Here is a 20,803-nt window from a genome sequence, read left to right as displayed (position 1 = left end):
GGGGGAATGCAGGGCAATTGGGGTTTAGTGACTTGCCCAAGGTCACACAGCTAGTAAGTGTTAAATGTCTGAGGCCACATTTGAACTCAGGTCTTCCTGACTCCAGGACTGATACTCTATTCACTGTGCCACCTACCCATGCCAAAAACATTCTGTTTTGATAAGAATGCTTGGTGCAAAAAAAATTAAGCTAATGAAATATTTACTTAAAGGACAAAATAGAATAGTTGAAAAGAAAAACAAAGATAAAGGTAGAAACTGTAATCAAAGTAACGAAGGGAAACTCAAAGATGACACTCAAGTAGGTCAAACTATTTTGAAAAAGACTACCAATAAAAAAAAAGAAGTCTGTACTGATACTATTTAAGCTACTGCTGAAAAATGATAACTTACTCAGAACCTGTTTTTAACTAGCATCTATGAAATTAACATTTTTGGGATAATAAATGTAATGTCGGTAAACATACCTTTAAAGGTTCTAGGTACACCCTCTTGTCTACAGGCAATATAGAGACAAGCGGAAGCTATGGCATCATTAGCTCTCCCCTTCAGGCTCTTCTGTTCATACACTTGCTTGAATAAATTATTTGTTCGATCCTTCAAAGCAAAGAAACTAAGTTTAATTAACTCTAGGCCATTTAATTAGCCACAATATCAAAAATTCATATGCTCATTATATTATGCTAACTAAGTCAATGCCAGCACAGTTTAAGAGAGGTAGACAAGAACTTACAACTATATTTCGAGGGAGGTTGATTCTGTCTGCCATAGTAGTAATTTCTTTGAAAGCATTCATCATTGCACGATCAGAACTGCTCATAGTTCTGCGATTTTGATATTTTGAATTCCCAAATTCGTCAAAGCTTGCTGCTCCTGTACCCTATAAAATAAGAGTTTGTTTGCTTAAATCATAATTTACATTTCTCCAATATGTTTTGCACACAAATTAATGTAAAACAAAGAGAGACCACTTGAAGATTTATTTCTAGATAGGTCTAGGAATACAGCCAACTTCTTTTAAAATTGCGTATGTAGAAAATAAGGTTCTTCTGAATGAGAACTGTGATTTTTAACTAAATGATATGAACAGCAAAATAATTACATAATTTCTCTTGATATAATTTTAAAAACAGTATATTTACTTAATTTATGTTTTCATTCAATGTTATACTAAACTACCAAAGTATCATTTTTGTAATTAAAAAAAATAGTAATAAAACTTATCTAGAGGAACAAGAGGTCAAGAATATCAAGGGAAATAGTAAGGAAAAAAGTGGCAAAGAAGGGGACAATCTTAGCAGTACTCCATCTCAAACCGCTACAAACCAGTAATCATCAAAACTATTTGGTAATGACTAAAAAATTGAGAGGCTGATCAGTGGAACAGATTAGGTATATAATAAACATAAGCAAATGAATACTGGTAGCATAGTACTCAAGAAATTCCAAAATCCCAACTAGCTGGGTAAGAGTCCACCACTCAACAAAACCTGTTTGGAAAGCAAGAAGCAGTTTGGCAGAAATGAAGAATAGGCCTTACACCATGTACCAAGACAAGCTCCAAACAGATATATGATTTAGATATAAAAGATCACACCATAAATCAGAAGAGCAAAGAAGGGAATTGAAACTTTGGATAGGGAAAGAGTTCATGCCCAAATGAGGGAGACAAAAGATAAAGCAAAAGATTTTTACATATAAAATTCAATAATTGTTTTTATACAAATCCAATAGTTAAAACGGGGGAAAAAAATCTTTTCATCCAGTTTCTGCTAAATATCTAAAAGTCACGCTACACAAGTAACAGTCAAATTTATAAGATCAAAAACTGTTCCTTAAATAAATGAATGTGAAAAGGCAGTTTTTAAAGGATGAAATCTAAATTATTAACAGCCATTTTAAAAAATGCTGCAAATCACTAATAATTAGAGCAATACAACTTAAATATCTCTTAGGTTCTACCTCATACTTATCAGATTGGCAAAGCTGGCAAAAAAGGAAAAAGAGTCAGTAGAAACCAGGCACAGTAACACAATGCCAGTAGATGAGTTGATCTAGTCACTCCAGAAAGCAAAAAGTCAATACACTATGCATATCCTTTCACCCAGTAATATAATCAGCCTCTCTTTAAATGAGGACCCATAAATACAAAAACATCTATAGCAAAGACTTGGAAAGTCAGAGTGTTCATCAATTGGGAAATGGCTGAACAAATTATTACATTAATATAAACAAAATGTAATACTCTTGTGCTGTAAGAAATGGCAAAAGAGACAGTTTAAGCGAAACTTAGGAAGACTTGCATGAAACGATACAGAGAGAAGCGAGAAGAATCAGAACAATTTATACAGTAACAAGGTAGAGAAAAAAAACAACTCTGATCTAACGACCAACCATGATTCCAGAAGACCAAAGAGGAAGCATGCTACCCCTAACCCTCTCTCGGATAATTTATGGAGTAGAGGTGATGAATGATGCACACAATGGGGCAACGTGTGGATTTCTTTTTTCTCGACTAGCAGTATTTGTTACTGGAGTTTTGTTTCTCTTTTCTTCCCTTCTACCCCCATCACACATCCCCCCATTAGAGCAAAGATGGAAAGGAGAGAAGATCCAAAAGGAAAAAGAAAAGAAAAGACCAATTAAGTATTTTTTTAAATCCTCAGAAAAGAACAGAAGTGAGAAAGAATCAAAGACAAGCAGGACACTTTGAAAGTTCTATGTACAAAGAAATACAGTTTCATATTCAATTCTTTCTTCATTTGGTATTCAGAATGCAAAAAAAAATTCTTTTACAAAGGTGAATTATTCTAGATACCTGATAATAGAACAATATACAAGGCCTCTAGTCACTATTCACTTGCCACTAACATTTTCAGTTTAGATAACTTGAACGAGTTATTTGCAGATTACTGTACCACTTAAATGTAAGAACAGTGAATGAATAGAAAATCAAATCCAAAAATCAAAGAATACACATCTACACAAGCTCAAGTCATCTCAATATACTGAAACAAAATTATCAATACCCCTCCCAAAAAAAACAAAAAACACCAGGCATGTGATCCAACTTAATAGAATTCTTTCAGATTCTCCAAGTACAAACAAGCCATTATGTAGATTATTCATAAAACAGACAAATGTGAATAATAATCAGTACCTTTTATGAGGTAAATATGGTGTTGACTTTAAAACCAGTTATATGCTAAAAAAAAAAAGCATAGACCAATTTTGCTAACAAATAGTTACAACAAAACAGCAGTCAACTGAAATATAACAATACATTGAGAAAATTGTTCATCATGATCAAGCTTAGTTATAGTAGGCTGATTCAAAATCTGAAAGATTACAACAAATAATGTAAACACACAAAAATATTAAAACTACAATTATCTCAACCAAATCAGAAGTAGTTGATAAAATCCAATATCAATTTATAATACAAATTCTAAAGAAATGATTAGAGATAGATTTCCTAAGCCAAAGTAATATTTGATGGAGAATCATTAGAAGAAGTTCCACTAAAAAGAGGCAGAAAACCAGCATGCCCTTTTCAGCACCTTTTCTGACAGATTATTGCAAATTCTACTTTAATCAGCAAAAAGATATCAGAGCAATTAACACTGGAAATGAAAGGGTCAAGATCTCACTTGGAAGAGGCCAGGTGGCACAGTGAGTAAGAGCACTGGCTCCAGTGTCGGGATGACCTGGCATCGAATCTGGGCTCAGACACTTGGCACCCACCCAGAAACACCTGACCGTATAACCTTGAGCAAGTTACTTAACCCCAATTGCTTAAAAAAAAAAAAAGATCTCACTTGAAGATTAGGTAAGGGTATAAAGAAAATGTTAACTACCTTAACTACAAAAATTAATGGAGAAAATGGATTCAAGTTGCAGACTTGGCTAACCCACAAAAATCACTTGTATTGGGGGTGGCTAGGTGGTACAGTGAATAGAGCACTGGCCCTGGAGTCAGGAGGACCTGAGTTCAAATCCGGCCTCAGACACTTAACACAAAAACTAGCTGTGTGACCTTGGACAAGTCATTTAACCCCAATTGCCCTCCAAAAAGCAAAAAAAACCACTTGTATTCATATTTACTTGTAATAAAGATTAATATACTGGACTTATATAAAAATTATGAAGAAAATAAAAGAAGACAGAAATAATCATGGAAAAAAGACAATGGTTATAAATAGATCTGATTAATATAGTAAAAACCACAGCATTTCCCAAATTAATATATTTAATGAAACATTAACCAAACCACTGAAAGGCCTTCTTTACTGAATCAGACAAAAATCATAATTAAATTATATAGAAAAAGAAAAGCTGCTGAAATGTATCTTGTACTCAAAGAAGCTAAAATGTATATTATCCAAACTAAAGCTGCCCTAGGCAAACAGAAAAATAGACCGATGGAAGAGAACAGACATACCAGACATTCAATCATGTATATACAAAAGATGAGTTTTTTTTTTCAAATTTTTAGAAAATAAAAACTAGGGAAAGGATCCACTTTGCAATGTACTTTGGAAAATTCATTTGCAATTTGGTAGAAAAGGAATTTGAATTCATATTGTATCAGTGAGTTTCTTATTACTATGATACACAAAAATACTGTAGGAAAAACTGAAGAAAATAGTAATTGAATATTTTTCACCACTGTTGAGAGAGGCTCAGGGATTTTTAATTGAAAAATTGGAAGGAATTATTGAAGACAAAATAGATACTTGTGCCTATATTAAAATAATTTTTGTACAACAAAAAGGGAAAATACATATGGAAAAAAATTTAAAGCAAAAATAAATGACAACAGGGCAGCTAGGTGGCGCAGTGAATAGAGCACCAGCCCTGGAGTCAGGAGGACCTGAGTTCAAATCCGGCCTCAGACACAAAAACTAGCCGTGTGACCTTGGGCAAGTCACTTAACCCCAATTCCCCCCCCCCGCCCCAAGCAAAAATAAATAAATAAATGACAAGGTGACAAAAAGTTAACAGTAACTCTCACTCCACAATGGAAAAATGACTAAAGGATATGAATAAGATTTTCCAAATTGCTAACAGTAATTGCTCATTACTAATAATCAACAAACTATAAATAAAAATAACTCTGATATAATGCCTCCCTCCCAAAATTGACACAAATTTAAATTAAGGAAACAATATGGACAAATACAAATCCACTTTCTAGCTGCACACCAACAAGCATTACACAAATTATCATATCTCCCTTGGACTAATCATTCCAACACTGGCAACATATCCTGAAAGTATTAGCAAAAACAAAACAAAAAGCTATTCAGATTTCTGCAACATCATTATATGTAATTGCAAACAAAAAACTAATACAAAAACCTTTCCCTCAAAACTAGAAGCAATCAAAATGTCCAACAATTGGGGAATTAGTCAATCTGTGGCATGTTAATATAATGTAATACAAGATAAAATTAAGATGGGCAACTATGTGGAATACAAAGAAATGTTATTGATATTAAAAGTTTCTACTAATTAAAAAAAAAAACTGCGAGTTTTCCCACCGTTAGCTAGAAACTATACTTAAGGAACCAAGTGACAGAAAAAAAGAAACAAAACAAGAAAAACAGGGCAACCACCAATACCCGTCTCATTCCCCTCCCCTAGACCTGACTTAAATGGACCCACGTTCCATTTCATTCCATGTTACATCAGCATAAGACGCACAGACTATTTCTCTGAGAGCAATGATTCTTGCTTCGATGACAAAGCAGGATGCTCGGCTACACACGTTTTAAGAATACAATGATGTGCATGGCTCTGAAGGAGGAGAGAATGTTATGAAATTAAACTAATGATAAAATGCCAACAGCTCCAGGAAGGCTGGTCACTCTCGTGGGAACAGAGCATACTACCCGTCAGTCCATCAATTAATCCTTGTTTAAGTGTCACCTAGAATGCTGGGAATTCAAATATCAGACATATCATTTACATATCTTTGTAATATTAAAAATCTGTACAGTTTGCTTAATGCAAACACGACTATTAAGAAAGGACTGAGTCTTTATAGTATTTACTTTTGAAAAATCACAATTTATAAAATCTCAAGCGTCCTTCAAAACAACAGAACTGGCTTTTGCCTAATCCTAGCTTTGACCAACCCCAGGCAGTGGATGCTTTGGGGATTTTCCCAACCTCTTTAAGCTCTTGGCTGAGCCTTCATTCCACCCTAAAAATGAGACAGCAAAGAAAATGACCAGTCAGCCTATAACAAAAGCATCTTTTGCTCTGGGCTGTACTCATTTAGTTGAGGTGATGTAAACAATTACCATGCAAAAATCACCAAGACCCCCCAAAGATTATGTCCAGCTTCCAAATTATACTCCATTTCTTTCTTCCCTTTTCCATCACACTTCCATTTTTAAGAGAGAAAAAAAAGATGTATATGGAAAAACCCTATGATGTTAAGAATGTCTGATTGCAGTTCTCGTTTCTTCTTATGGCTGAAAATGAAGTGTTATAATTTAGTCCCATCCACCAATGACAGGTGGAGCACAAAAGAGAACAGTTTTCCAAATGACAGAACATACCTTGCCAATCATTGTGGTCAAGTCTCCATCACTCAAGAGAGGATTCTGAGAGTCTCCAACCCGAGATGGGTCTTTGGTTGCTTTGTCATTGCTGAACGTTCTCCATTCTGATCCCACATCTATAACACGATCACCTGAAGAAGTAATATACATAATTCTAAATTAACCATTCAATTTCTGTTTTCTGAACACCATAAACAAATTTAAGTCGGGTTACAATTATTCACTTTTCTCTATGGCTGCAGACATCAGCTTAAATGTCAATCCTCCTCTAGGGGCTTGTTTTGAAATAAAAGATATTATCCAACCTTAAAGAAAGACTGCATATGCACACCCCAACCACAATTCTTTTTGTCAGACAATCTTATATTTCTGTACCTTAGGCTTTCACTCTACCTTACGTTGCTTATTATTAATTTTGCCTAATGCCATTAGTTGGTTCTGCAAAAACATGTCATTATTTGCAGCATTATGGGGAGTTAATGTCATAAGAACAGTTCACTACAACCATTTATTAAGTAACTGATCTGTGCAACAGAGTAAATGAAAGATGAAAAATAATAGCCCCCGACTTCCAGAACTTTACCATCCAAAAACAGACCATGCCAATGACTTACACAAGACAGCAGAATGTGAATGGCACGAGTGATCTAACAAGGATAAGGAAGAGAGGGCCTTGGGGGAAGGGGGTGTCAGGGAAGCTCCAAGCAGGAGGTATCACCTATGCTGGAGTTTCAGGCAGAGTATCTGAACAGAAGGAGGATATGTGAGGGTATGGCCTCTATGAATACACAGGAGCAGCAGAGGCCTGGATCAGGCTGGGGAGTAACCAGGAGTCCAGTGTGCTTGTTAATAGCTGGTAAACTGTTATTAAGTGCCTCCTATGGGTCAGGCTGAGGGTTGTCTTTGCTTTCAAGCTCAGTCTAATGGGGAGATACAACACATAAATAGCTACATGTATAAACAGATAACATACTGAAAAAAACCCAGTAAATAATCATCAGAGGAAAGGCACTAGAATTAAGACAGGTTGGATGTGAGGAGAGACCATTCCAGGCACATGAGTAGCCAAGGAAATAGATGATGTCAGGAGATGGAGTGGATCAGAGGACCCAGTGGGGTGGGGGAGTGTACAGTGTCAGAAGAGTGGAAACACAGAGAAGGTTCTCGTTATTAAGGCTCTGAATGCTAAACAGAGGATTCTATGTGATCCTGGAGTGCATGGGTGGTGTGTGCATGCATGTGGTGTTAACATGGACAGACCTGCAGTTTAGGAAAATCCTTCTGATAGATAACCCACCAGCAGGCTACTCACAGAGTCTAGATGCGAGGTGATGATGGCCTTTGGGTGAGGGGGAGTGTGGGTGTCAGAGAAGGGGATGTATAGGAAACATGTAGGCAGCTAGGTGGTACCTTGACGAGAGCTCTGGGCTTGGAGTCATGAAGCCCTGATTTCAAATCCTGCCTCAGATACTTAATAGCTGTGACCGGGCAAGTCACTCAACCTGTTTGCCTCAGTTTCCTTATCTATAAAACAGGAATAATAATGAGAGAGTGACTGTAAAGAGTTTAGCACAGCGCCCAGCACATAGGAGGCCCCCTCTCCTTAAGAAGTTAACATCAACAGGCACTGGCAGCAGACTGGATGTAAAAGGAGGACTCAAGAATGGCACCCAGATGCAAGCCTGGGAGGCTGGAAGACGGTGGTACCTTGGCAGTGACAGAGGTCTGGAAGTGGGGAGAGTGTTGGGGAAGAAATGTAACAAGTCTGGTTTTGGACGTGTTGAGATTAACATTCTATGGGATGTTCAATAGGCAACTGGAGATGTGACACTGGAGGTCAGCAGAGAGTTTAGGGCTGCATAAGTAGATATTAGAGTTACCAGCACAGAGATAATTGATTCCAAGGGAACTGATTCCATCGCCAAGTAAAAAGGTTTAGAGGAAGAAGAGGGTCCCAGACAGGGCCTTGTGTGGTAGCCACTGATGTGACCCAGAAAGATTCCACAAAGGAGACTGAGGAGAAGGTCAGATAGGTAAGAGAAGAACCAGGAGAGAAGAGTGCCACAAAAATCTTGAGACTATCAAGGAGAAAAGGGTGACTGACAGCATCAAAGTTTGGAAAGAGATCGAGAATTGAGAAAAGGCCATTAGATTTAGCAATCAGAATAACTTCAGAAAGAATGTTTTTGGTTGAATGATGAGGCCAAAAGTCAGTTTGTAAAGAATTAAGAAAACAGTGAGAGGAAGAGAAGGCACCAATTATTGATGCCAGCAAGGGAGATATGAGAGAACAGTGGGCAAGGATGGATCAAGTGAAGGTTTTTTTGAGGATGGGGAAGACACTGGCATACTTAGAGGCAGTAGAGAAGCCAGTAGACAGGAAAAGAATGAAGATTAATGAGAGAATGAGAATGCCAGAGGGGGCAGTCTGCAGGCAGAAATGGGAAGGAATGGGACCCCTTGCACGTGCAGATAGGTTGACCTTGGCCAGAAGGGTCACCTTTTCATGGAAGACAGACATGAAGGAGGAGATAGCAGCACAGACATGATCCTGATTTAGTGTTCATACCACAGCTGCCAGTGCTGATCAAATACTACAAAGAAAGTGAAAAAAGGCTATTGCCTGGGCCTGAAAAGGATCTCTGGTGACCTTGGTAAGAACCCTGACAATGGGAGTCAGGATGGAAGCCAAATTGCTGGACCTTCAGGAACTAGCTGTTAGGTGGAGTGCAGAGAGATGCAGTCAATATAGAATACTTTTCCTTCAAATTTAGCAGTAAAAGAGAGAACTAAATGAAAGGCTTTTTAGGATACTTGAAGACCTGAAGAGGCTTGAAGGCAGTAGAGACTGGAGATAGTGAGGGATGGAATCACAAATGGGGCAGATAGACTCAAAGGAACAAATGGAGGGGAGAACCTGGGACATATCAGCTTTGGAGCCTGAACAGGTGGATAGATGTTATATATGCTAGAATTTCATAATGGAGTAACTGGTTGAAAATTATCGTGGGGATTAGTTATAATGATTCTGTTAAGGTCATCTTGGCAAAAACTTCATTGGTTGAGACATTATGTAGCATACAACCACATGAATCTTTATCACTTCCTATGAAAATTTATATTCCACTCACATCTTAAGCACAGTGTCTGGTATTTGTAGGGATTCAATATTTGTTGAACCTGATAGAATGAACTACCATCGCCTACCCTAAACCCTTAAGAATTAAATCCCAGGGGCAGCTATGTGGTATAGTGAATAGAGTACAGGCCCTGGAGTCAGGAAGAACAGAGTTCAAATCTGGCCTCAGACACTTGATACTTAACTAGTGGTGTGACCTTGGGCAAGTCACTTAACCCCATTGCCTTGTCTTCCCCCCTCCAAAAGTAAATTAAAAAAAAAAAGAATTAAATCCCAACAGTTCTTAAAGAATCAAGTTCAGAGAACCCAAAAGACAACAGAAAAACACTTGTTGGGTGTAAGGAGGCCGACACATTACCAACGATGATATATTCACAAAAATGATACAAAACTTTTCATCCAGAAAATGTTTGACTGGAAAGGAAGATAGGCTGGTCAGGTAGTGAGAAAAGGGACAGAGGAAGATCTCCACTACACTGCCTAGATTCTCTACTGAAGTTTTACCGGAGAAGGCAGACAAAAGTCACAGATAAGAAAGTGAGGAACATTAGCCACTTGTACTGATGGTAGATGAGCATATGGCTATTTCTAAATATTAAAAAAAATTTTTTTAAAAGACTGAATAAAAAAAATCAGCCTGTCACTGTTCACCTCTCAAGTCTCTCCTCTCTTCAGTTAATCCACACTCTCCTACCAAAGTGATTTTCCTATAAGTGCAGATCTGACTGGGTCACTCCTTTAACTCAATCAACTATACTGGGCTCCCTAGTGCCTTTAGGACAAACTATAAACCCTTCTGTTTCGAAGCCTGGCTCCAAGCTCTCCTTACAGCCTCCCTCCCTCCCTTGGTGACCCAGCCAAACGGGGGTGTCTGGTCCCTTCCTTTAAGATGCAGCTCAGAAATAAAAATGAAACTGTCCCTGCTCTCAGAAGATAGTTTACACTGCATTAGCAGAGACAACATACACACAGATACACATGAATATACTAGAATTCAACAGTACAAATTAACTGGGGGCCCATCAGGAAAAGCTTCATCTGGATAGCAATGCCTGAGCTGAGACTTCAAGGAAATCAGGTATTCTGAGAGGCAAAGATGAGGTGTGAAGCTGTCACATCATGTGTCAGGGACAGTAAATCTGGCTGCACCACAGGGTACATAAAAAGGAATAATGCATAAAGACCAGAAAGGTATTAACAGTGAACTACTTGCTGAAGTGGCATCCATTGACTATCAAAGCGAATAGCACTGTTCCAACCAGGATTGTAGGAGTTATAAACATCTGCAAGAGGCCCACGTGACTGTGGAGGGAACCAGAGTACCTATGTAAGGATTAAAATTGTGTGAACACTTAGGAAATTAGAAGATATAATCAAAAACAGGTAGATAGGCTCACATTTCCATATGTATGTTTATGCATGTATAGTCATATCCTCCAAACATGTAAGTCACCTACACACTTCCTCATTGTGTATACAAATGTCTGAATACACAGTATTCCTCTTCTGGCCCAAGAATAACTTCTGATATATGACAAGACCTTTTATTGCCTGCTGTACCTTAAAGAAAGCAAAATAGACTTTTAAAGAAAATCTGGCATAGCATAAATAGAACACTCAGTACTGGGTGATGATGTCATTTTTCCATACACAGGGAATGACCTAAATGACTCATTCAAGTATCTGTGGTTTGAGTTACAAGCCAGCCCCTTGTTAATTATTTTTAAAAATACATATAGTCGTTCAGAACACTGCATTTACAAGAACTCAACTAAATTCCAACACCTAAATCACAAAATACATTGTGAAGAACCACCAAACCAAGAATATAAGTTCATGAGTAAGGGAAAAAGAAAATCACATGGAAGATGAGAATATACAGATCATTTAAAGAATATCTGAGAAAAGCAAACTTTTCTATGTTCCTTGAGAAAAATACTACATAGGGATCACAGGATCTTCCCCAAGTTTGACTGACTCTCATAAAATCCTATTTACCCACGGGTGCGATACCTCTCGATGAGAAACAAATCTGTCAATCTGCCAACTAGTGTGTCACATATGCTTTAAAAATCTAAAAACATAAAACTAAGTGCCAAGCTTTATCAGTTCACCTTCTCAACCACACCTTGGCCTCTGGACATTAACATCTATAAGAAGTTTTCCACAAAGAAAAGGCCTCATTTTAAAAAGCACCAGTCTTTAATCTACTCACAGACAACAGTGCTGACATAGATCTTTTTTCTATGAGATAGTGGGGGAAAAAGACTGGATTTGGAGTCAGTTACTTGGGTTAGATCTGGCTCTGCCATTTACTAGTTGTGTGACCTTGGATACATTTCTTAATTCTCCTAAACTATATTAGCTCATCCCTCTATAAAATGGGGACAATACTCTATAAAGTGCTGTATACAAGAGACCTGATAAAGACTAATTTGGGAGGGGGGATGTGACACTGGCTCAGTATCACTTTTGCTGCAGGTTGCAGAGACTTCCAGCCTTCAAAAGGGTCCTGTCCCCTCCCCAGTCCCTATCTCATGCTGACTAGAGGCCATGTAGGGGCAGGTTAAATCCAAGAGCCCCAGCCCATGAGCTCTTGCTTTTAGCTGCCTGCCCAGGTGCCCACCAGAGCCATCATCCAGGGGAGCAGCTACTGTGGAGAAGTGACCAACTATGCTGACTGCCATCGATGGACAGAAGGACAAAGAGTTCCAGGCAAAGCAGCCCTCCACAGCCATGATGCACAGAAGAAATCTCTTCCCAGCTGTGACCTGGCAACTGTCTCTGAAGGTGCCTCAGGCCTCTCCACCACAGGATACCAAGGTCATGGTCATGGGCATGGTCAAAAACAGACATGGTCTGTTCATGGAAATGACAATAAATGAGATTCATTGTCACCTGCCATGGGGGTCTTCAGAAGGACCCTGACACAGCTGACATCTTTCTGATGTGCTGTCTTTCCCTATAAGCAAGTGATTACCCAAAGCCTAAACTATCTTCCTTTTCTACTTGTATCCCCAGTACTTTGCACACAATAAGAGCTTAATAAATGCTTTTTCTTTCATTTAGAAGAGAAGCCTTGTCACAGAATCAGAATCTTTGAGCTGAAAGAAACCATAGTGGCCATCAATTTCAACTGTGCACAAAAGGAAGCCTCTGTCATTATGACGTCCTCACAAGGGATGGTCTTCTCTGCCTGAAGAGAGGCTTACCTAGATGGGGACCCACAGCACGTCTAGGCAGTTTATTCCTCTTCTGGACAGCTCTCACTGGTGGCTCCTTTTTCCTGCCATCAGTCTAAATCTGCCTCTTTGCCATGTCTACACACTGCTCCTGGTGAAAGCAGCTGCCCCTGAATCATCTCTGAGCTCAATATGACCAGGGCCTCCCAATAGATCCTCAAACAGTCTGCTCTCCAGGTCCTTCATCCGAGTCCCCTCTTCCAAACGTGCTCATTGATGTTCTTGTTAAGCAGCAGTGCTCAGAAGCACACCAGTTTCTGGAAGCCTATGATCATCTAAAGGCAGCACTTAGATCGAAATAGCTCCTCTGGTTGCCTTGGATCACTCTGGTAAACCACATTGAGCTGGCTACTCGCTAAAACTTGTATCTTTTTTCAGAACAACTGCTGTCTATCCATGCCTCCCCAACATTGTATTTGTGAAGATTTTTTTGTCCCCAAGTGTAACACTTTACATGTATCCCTACTGAATTTTATTGTATTAGATCTAACCCAGTGAACTAATGTGTCAAGATCCTTCTGGATACTGATTCTATCACCCAGTGAGTTTAATATCCCTCACAGCACTGTGCCACCACCAAATATGATGAGGACATTTATCCAAGTCATTGACAGCAATGCTCAATAGCACAGATCCCTGGGATACTCTACATTGACACTGTTCACAAGCATCCAAGCACTTCTGATTCTAGTCAGATCTAATCTGTATGCCTTCACTCATCTCACAAGGATAGTTTCAAATATTTCATCATAAGTTTTGCTAAAATCTAGGTGAATGATTTGCAGCATGCTTCCCCTCATTTACTAGGTTAGCAAGCCTGTCAATAAAAGGAAATAAGAAAAGACTCTACTATCCAGAATTTTGTTTCATGAGCCCATTTAGTTCACTGGTCAAAGTGACCTGTACACTCTTAGTCTACAAGCACCTAAAATCACACCAGTATCAAGTCACCTGCTTGTAATTCAGACCATCATTTGGTGCCAGTCAGATAAGTAATGTATTTACACGTCTGTGACCTTGGAAAAGGCATCAATTTGGCTCTTATGAGGTACACAGCCCACACATGTACATTCTTGGTGTCTTCTGAAAGAGAAGAGCCACATAAAATGAAGTCTTATTACTGGGAAACAAAGAAAAATTTTAAATGAAAAGTATGCTTAACATAAAATAACTGCACCTGAATCTTAACTTTTTAAATAAACAGAAAATTATATCAAGAACATAAAGTTCTTGGTTTCAACTAAGTTTCATTTTAACAAGTTGGGAAGAAAATGTGAGATTTACCAAAAACTTTCTTTTAAAGCTCCCTTTAGCCATATTAAACTTTTATTTAAAAGCCTTTACAATATTACAGGAGCACAAAGGTGGGGAACCTGAGGCTTTAAGGTCACATGTGGCCTTCTAAGTCCTTAAGCACAGTAGCCCTTCATTTCTCTAGAATTCTATCATTCAGTGATCTCACTTAAGTCCAAGAATGCAGATTCACAGAAGGAAAGGAAATCAGAAGCTACCTAGTTCGACTTTCTCATGGGGATAAGGAAACTCCCAGAGCTCCCTAGGGTTGTATAAATTTAAGATAAAATTCTAACTACTATAAAGAAAAACAACAGGCTAACAGGCTAATTAACTTTGGATTTTTTCTTTTTTAGCAACTGGGAGACAAACTGACAAATACAAAATTTACATGCTGTCACAACCCAAATAACTTATTTTATTCAGCATTTTGTTTGCAAAGAGCTTTTCTCACAATGGCCTATGAGACAGTTAGCATAAGTATCATTACCTCCATTTTACAGATGAGGAAACAAAAGCTCAGAGCCTGGAAAAGAGACTTGTCTGTGGTCACAAGCATTGAGTATTACCTCCTTAGTTTGTTTCAGGCCCATCAGTAAGCACTCAATGGTTCAATGCAAGTGAAGGGTCTGTGAATGGACTTTCAGATCAGTGATCTAGCCTTCACTGGGAGCAAGCAGCATGAACAGTATAAAAGTTAGCACAGAATCTGAGGTAAGGAAATATGGCTTAAAGGCCTGCTCTGTTATTTCCTAGCAGTGACTTCAGGCAAGTCAAAACTTTTGAGCTGCAATTTCCTCATTTGTAACATGGAGATAATGTTGTGAAGAAAAATATTCTGTAAACTTCCAAGTGCCCTAGGTGTGAACTCTCATCATATTAAAGCACTTATTACATAAAAATTACTAATAAACAGTGGAAATAAAGATTAAATAAAAAGTATTAGCCAATGCCAAGAAATGTTGCTTTTTTCATTTCCAACATTCACCAAACATTTAAATCAACAAATGATTGCATATTTCCCTATGTGTAGGACACTATATACTAATCTGCTTTTAGGGAATAAAATATAAGACTATGCCTGCCCTCAGGGAGCCTATATAATCCCTTTGGGGAGGGCAAGGCAAATATAGGAAAAGAAGAATAAATAATGAAAGAGAAGCCAAGAGCCTACATATGAAGAGTGAAAACAACTTCATAAGTCATTTGATCACAAGTTTATAAAATCTATAAACACAAATTGCAAAAATATGCCTTTAACTTAAAGTATGAATATGCTGCCATCTAGTGATCAATTTTTAACATGCTCAACATTTTAAACAAAAATCAAATATCAATTCTAACAAGATTATGTAGCCATTTGATTATAAATGAAGTCTTGCTTTATAAGCTCTTTAAAAATTTAAACACACACACACTCCTTCCCCCCCAAATTAGTGTCAATTTTAGTTAAAAATCACCAGGTGATGCAGTTAAAAAATCTCAATATGTCCAATCCAAAAAATAAACAAGTAACAATAAAAAAACAGCCAGATACTTTACACTGGATTGTGACTAGTTTTTTTTTTTTGTTTTTATTAATTTGCTTGTTTACTTTTAATTTACAAGATTCAGTTCCACAATCCCTTGAGTTTCAAATTTTCTCCCTCTTCCTCTCCTCTCCCCTCCACCCCCATGGTGGCATGCAATCAAGTATAGGATCTATAAATACCTTCACATTAGACATTAGGTTGTAAAGAAAGATTGTAACGGATGGAATGACCAATGGGAAAGAGGAAACAAAACCAAACAAGCAAAAGAAAGAGAGCAGGTAGTTTGCTACAATCTGCATTCAAACTCTGTTCTTTCTAAGGTCCTTCTCTGAATGTAGACATCTCTTTCCATCATGAGTCTTTTGGAGTTGTCTTGTTGCATTTCTGAGAAGAGTCCAGTCTATCAAAGTTGGTTGTCACACATACATAGTGTCTGTAATTGTGTACAAATTTCTCCTGGTTATGCTCTTCTCACTCAGCATCAGTTTGTAAAAGTCTGTCCAGGTAAATATGAAGTCCATCTGTTCCTTAATTCTTATAGCACAAGAGTACCCCATTCATATACCACAACCTGTTCAGCCATTCTCAAATTGATGGGCATCTCCTTGATTTCCAATACTTTGCCACCACAAAAAGAGCTGCTATAAATATTTTTGTACATATGGGTCTTCTTCCCACTTCTATGATCTCTTTGGCATAGAACTGTAGAAGTGGTATTTCTGGGTGTGCACTTACTTAAAGCCCTTTGGGCATAGTTCCAAATTGCTCTCCAGAATGGCTGAATCAGTTCACAACTCCACCAACAATGCATTAGTGTTCCAATTTTTCCACATCCTCTTCAGCATTTGTAATTTTCCTGTTTTGTCATCTTAGCCAATCTGACTGGTGAGATGTGGTACCTCAGAGTTGTTTTGATTTGCATTTCTCTAATCAATAGTGATTTAGAGCATTTTTTCACATACTTATAGATATCTTTAATTTCTTCCTCTGAAAACTGCCTGTTCATATCCTTTAACCATTTATTAATTGGGGAATGACTTGTATTCTTATAGATTTGACTCAATTCTCTGTATATTTTAGAAATGAGGCCTTTATCAGAGACATAGGTTGTAAAAATTCTTCCACTTCCCTCTTAATCTCAGTTATGTTGGCTTTGTTTGTACAGAAACTTTTCAATTTAATGTGATCAAGATTATCCATTTTATAATGCTCTCTAACTCGTTTGGTCATAAAGTCTTCCCGTCTCCATAAATCTGACAGGTAAAGAGGTATTCCTTGCTTTCCCAGATTGCTTATGGTATCACCTTTTATACTCAGATTGTGCACCCATTTAGACTTGATTTTGGTATACAGTGTCAGAAAATGGTCTATGCCCAGTTTCTGCCATACTATAATCCAATTTCCCAGCAGTTTTTGTCAAATAGTGAGTTCTTATCCCAAAAACTGGGGTCTTTGGGTTTATCAAATAGTAGATTACTATAGTCATTGACTGTTGAATCTCATGTACCCAGTCCATTCCATTGATGCACTACTCTACTCCTCAGCCAGTACCAAGTAGTTTTGATGACTGCTGCTTTATAATACAGATTAAAAGCTGGTATAGCTAGGCCACCTTCCCTGGCATTTCTTTTCATTAATTACCTTGATATTCTGTACCTTTTGTTCTTCCAAATGAATTTTGTTACTATTTTTTCTACCTCTATAAAGTAATTTTTTGGTAGATTGATTGGTATGGCACTAAATATGTAATCTAATTTAGGTAAAATTGTCATTTTTATTATATTAGCTCAACCCAGCCACAAGCAATTGATGTTTTTCCAGTTAGTTAGATCTGACTTTATTTGTATGAAAAGTATTTTGTAATTGTGTTTATATAGGTCCTGGGTTTGTTCTGGCAGGTAGATTCCCAAATATTTTATAATGTCTACAGTAACTTTAAATGGGATTTCTCCTATCTCTTGCTGTTGGATTTCGTTAGAAATATATAGGAATGCTGAGAATTTATGTGGGTTTACTTTATATCCCGCAACTTTGCCAAATTTATTTATTGTCTCAAGTAGTTTTTTACTTGGTTCTCTAGGATCTTCTAAGTACATCATCATATCCTCTGCAAAGAGTGATAGCTTAGTCTCTTCTTTGCCTAATTTGAATCCTTTAATTTCTTTTTCTTTTCTAATCGCTACTGCTAACATTTCTAGTACCAGATTGAATAAGAGGGATGATAGTGGACATCCTTGTTTCACCCCTCTTATTGGAAATGCTTCTGGCTTATCCCCATTACATATAATACTTGCTGATGGCTTTAAACAGATGCTACCTATTATTTTGAGGAAGACTCCATCTATTCCTATACTTTCTAATGTTTTAAATATATTGGAATGGATGTTGTATTTTGTCAAAAGCCTTTTCTGCATCTATTGAGATAATCATGTGGTTTCTGCAAGTTTTATTGTTGATGTGATTAATTATACTCATGTTTTTTCCTAATATTGAACCATCCTTGCATTCCTGGAACGTATCCTACCAATCAAAGTGTATTATTCTTGTGATAAGTTGCTACAGTCTTTTTGCCAATATTTTATTTAAAATTTTTGCATCTATATTCATGAGGGAAATTGGTCTATAATTTTCTTTCTCCATTTTGTCTCTTCCCAATTTAGGTATCAGTACCATATTTGTGTCATAAAAAGAATTTGGCAGGACTCCTTCTTCACCAATTTCCCCAAATATTTTGTAGAGTATTGGAATCAACTGTTCTTTAAGTGTCTGATAGAATTCACTAGTAAATCCATCTGGCCTTGGAGATTTTTTCCTAGGGAGTTCATTGATGTCTTGTTCGATTTCTTTTTCTGAGACAGGGTTATTTAAGTAATTTACTTCCTCTTCAGTTAATCTGGGCAATTTATATTTTTGTAAATATTCATTCACTTCACTAAGATTGTCAAATTTATGTGCATACAATTGGGCAAAATAATTCCTAATTACTGTTTTAATTTCCTCTTCATTGGAGGTAGATTCACCTTTTTCATTTTTTTTTATCATATTGACTAAGGGTCTATTAATTTTATTCTCCCCCCCAATAATACCAGCTCTTAGTTTTATCTATTAATTCAATAGTTTTCTTAATTTCAATTTTATTAATCTCTCCTTTGGTTTTCATTATTTCTAATTTAGTATTTAACTGGGGACTTTCAATTTGTTCTTTTTCAATTGCATGCCCAATTTATTGACCTCCATTTCCTCTAATTTATTCATGTATGCACTCAGGGATATAAAACTTCCCCTAAGAACTGTCTTTGCTGTATCCCACAAGTTTTGGTATGTCATCTCATTATTATGTTTTCTTGAATGAAGTTACCGATTGTTTCTATAATTTCTTGTTTGGACCACTCATTCTTTGGGATTAAATTATTTCGTTTCCAATTAGTTTTTAGTCTATCTTTCCATGGCCCTTTACTGCATATGATTTTTATTGCATCATGATCTGAGAAGGATACATTTAATATTTCTGCCTTTCTGCACTGAATTGTGAGGTTTTCATGCCTTAGTACATGGTCGACTTTTGTGTATGTGCCACGTACCACTGAAAAGGTATATTCCTTTTTATCCCCATTAAGTTTTCTCCAGAGATCTATCATATCTAGCCTCTCTAAAATTCTATTTGCCTCCTTAACTTCTTTCTTATTTTGAGGTTAGATTTATCAAGTTCAGAAAGGGGGAGATTGAGGTTCCCCACTAGGACAGTTTTGCTATCTATTTATTCCTCTAATTTCCTTAACTTCTCCTCTTGGAATTTGGATGCTATACCACTTATATGTTAAGTAATGATATTGCTTTATTCTCAATGGTGCCTTTTAGCAGGATATAGTTTCCTTTCTTATCTCTTAATTAGATCTATTTTTTGCTATCCACCTCTGTTTTATGGGAGAGTTCATCCCATTCCGATTTAAGGAACAAACATAAATAATCTCCATCAGAGAAGAATTTAAAGAATAGTGAGGAAGTAGGTAAGATGGGATTCTTGAATCAGCAAGTTCTATCTTTTAAATTGGAACAGGGATGGTGCAGCACTGCTCTTCAAAAACATTCAGAGCTATCATGATTCTGTAGAACTAGGAACAAAGGGTAGGACACAATTTCAGGGAGGCAGATTTCTGTTCAATAAAAAGAGTCTCCTAACAGTGAGAACTGACCAGCAATGGATATGTCGTGAACACCCCATCAATGGAGGTATTGGAGCATGACCACCTGACATGCGACAGGAAAGATTCTTACAGGGAACAGGGGGCTGGACTGGTTATCCACTCAGGTCCCTCTGCCCTGGCTTTCATCTTGGGTTTTCACAATCATCTTCCTTCATCTTCATCCTTTCTATCCAATCAGTTCCTGAATTCTGGCCTTTACTCCCTCAAGTTTAGCATTACCTCTTTGGTTCCACAATCACTGCCTGTAGCTGACTTTAACTTAGCTTTATATGTCACCAAATTTGATTCATCCAAGTCATTTACCTCAATAGACATTTACCCACTAAATAAACTCCAACATACATGGCATGGTGCTAGGTGTGACTCAGAAAAAAGACCTAAGACAAAATACCCTCCAGGAGCTTAAACTCTAGTACAGAAGACAATCCTGTGTCCAAATAGCTTTAATATATAAATGCATAAGACAGGTACAAAGTTATTTAGTTTGGTCTAATGACTAGTCTCCTGGCTCATCTTCCTCTTTGTAGCCTCTTCCCCTCTAATCCAGTCAGGTTCATAGACCTAGATCAAGAAAAAACCTCAGAAATCACCTAACCCAAAACTGTCACTAAGGAACAGAACTTCGTGGATGTTAAGGGACCTCCCCAAGGTCGTATGACAATGAGTGGTAGAGATCTCAACTCAGCTCAGAGGAAATCACAGTTGCCTTGCACCATAATGCCTCAAAATTTTAGTCAACCTGGGGAAGCTAGATGGTGCAGTGAAAAGAGCACCGGCCCTGGAGTCAGGAGGACCTGAGTTCAAATTCGGCCTCAGACAC

General features: G+C 37.5%; 1 protein-coding gene across 1 annotated transcript in view; it reads right to left on the bottom strand.

Annotated features, from left to right (window-relative positions):
• The window catches only part of GTF2B (general transcription factor IIB), a 47,775-nt gene that overhangs the window by 3,593 nt on the left and 23,379 nt on the right, over positions 1 to 20,803 (bottom strand). Inside the window, exons 3-5 of the mRNA XM_069094548.1 lie at positions 6,570 to 6,703; positions 734 to 880; positions 468 to 597 (exon numbers count right to left, since the gene is read on the bottom strand). Coding sequence (XP_068950649.1) covers positions 468 to 597; positions 734 to 880; positions 6,570 to 6,703 — 411 coding nt within the window. The remainder of the gene's footprint in view (positions 1 to 467; positions 598 to 733; positions 881 to 6,569; positions 6,704 to 20,803) is intronic.

The sequence above is a fragment of the Petaurus breviceps genome, unplaced genomic scaffold (assembly GCF_028583685.1).
Source record: "Petaurus breviceps papuanus isolate PSGF00001 unplaced genomic scaffold, PetGlider_PUasm1.0 220, whole genome shotgun sequence".
In the NCBI taxonomy this organism is placed as follows: Eukaryota; Metazoa; Chordata; class Mammalia; order Diprotodontia; family Petauridae; genus Petaurus; species Petaurus breviceps.
This window is presented reverse-complemented; position numbering and strand designations above follow the sequence as displayed.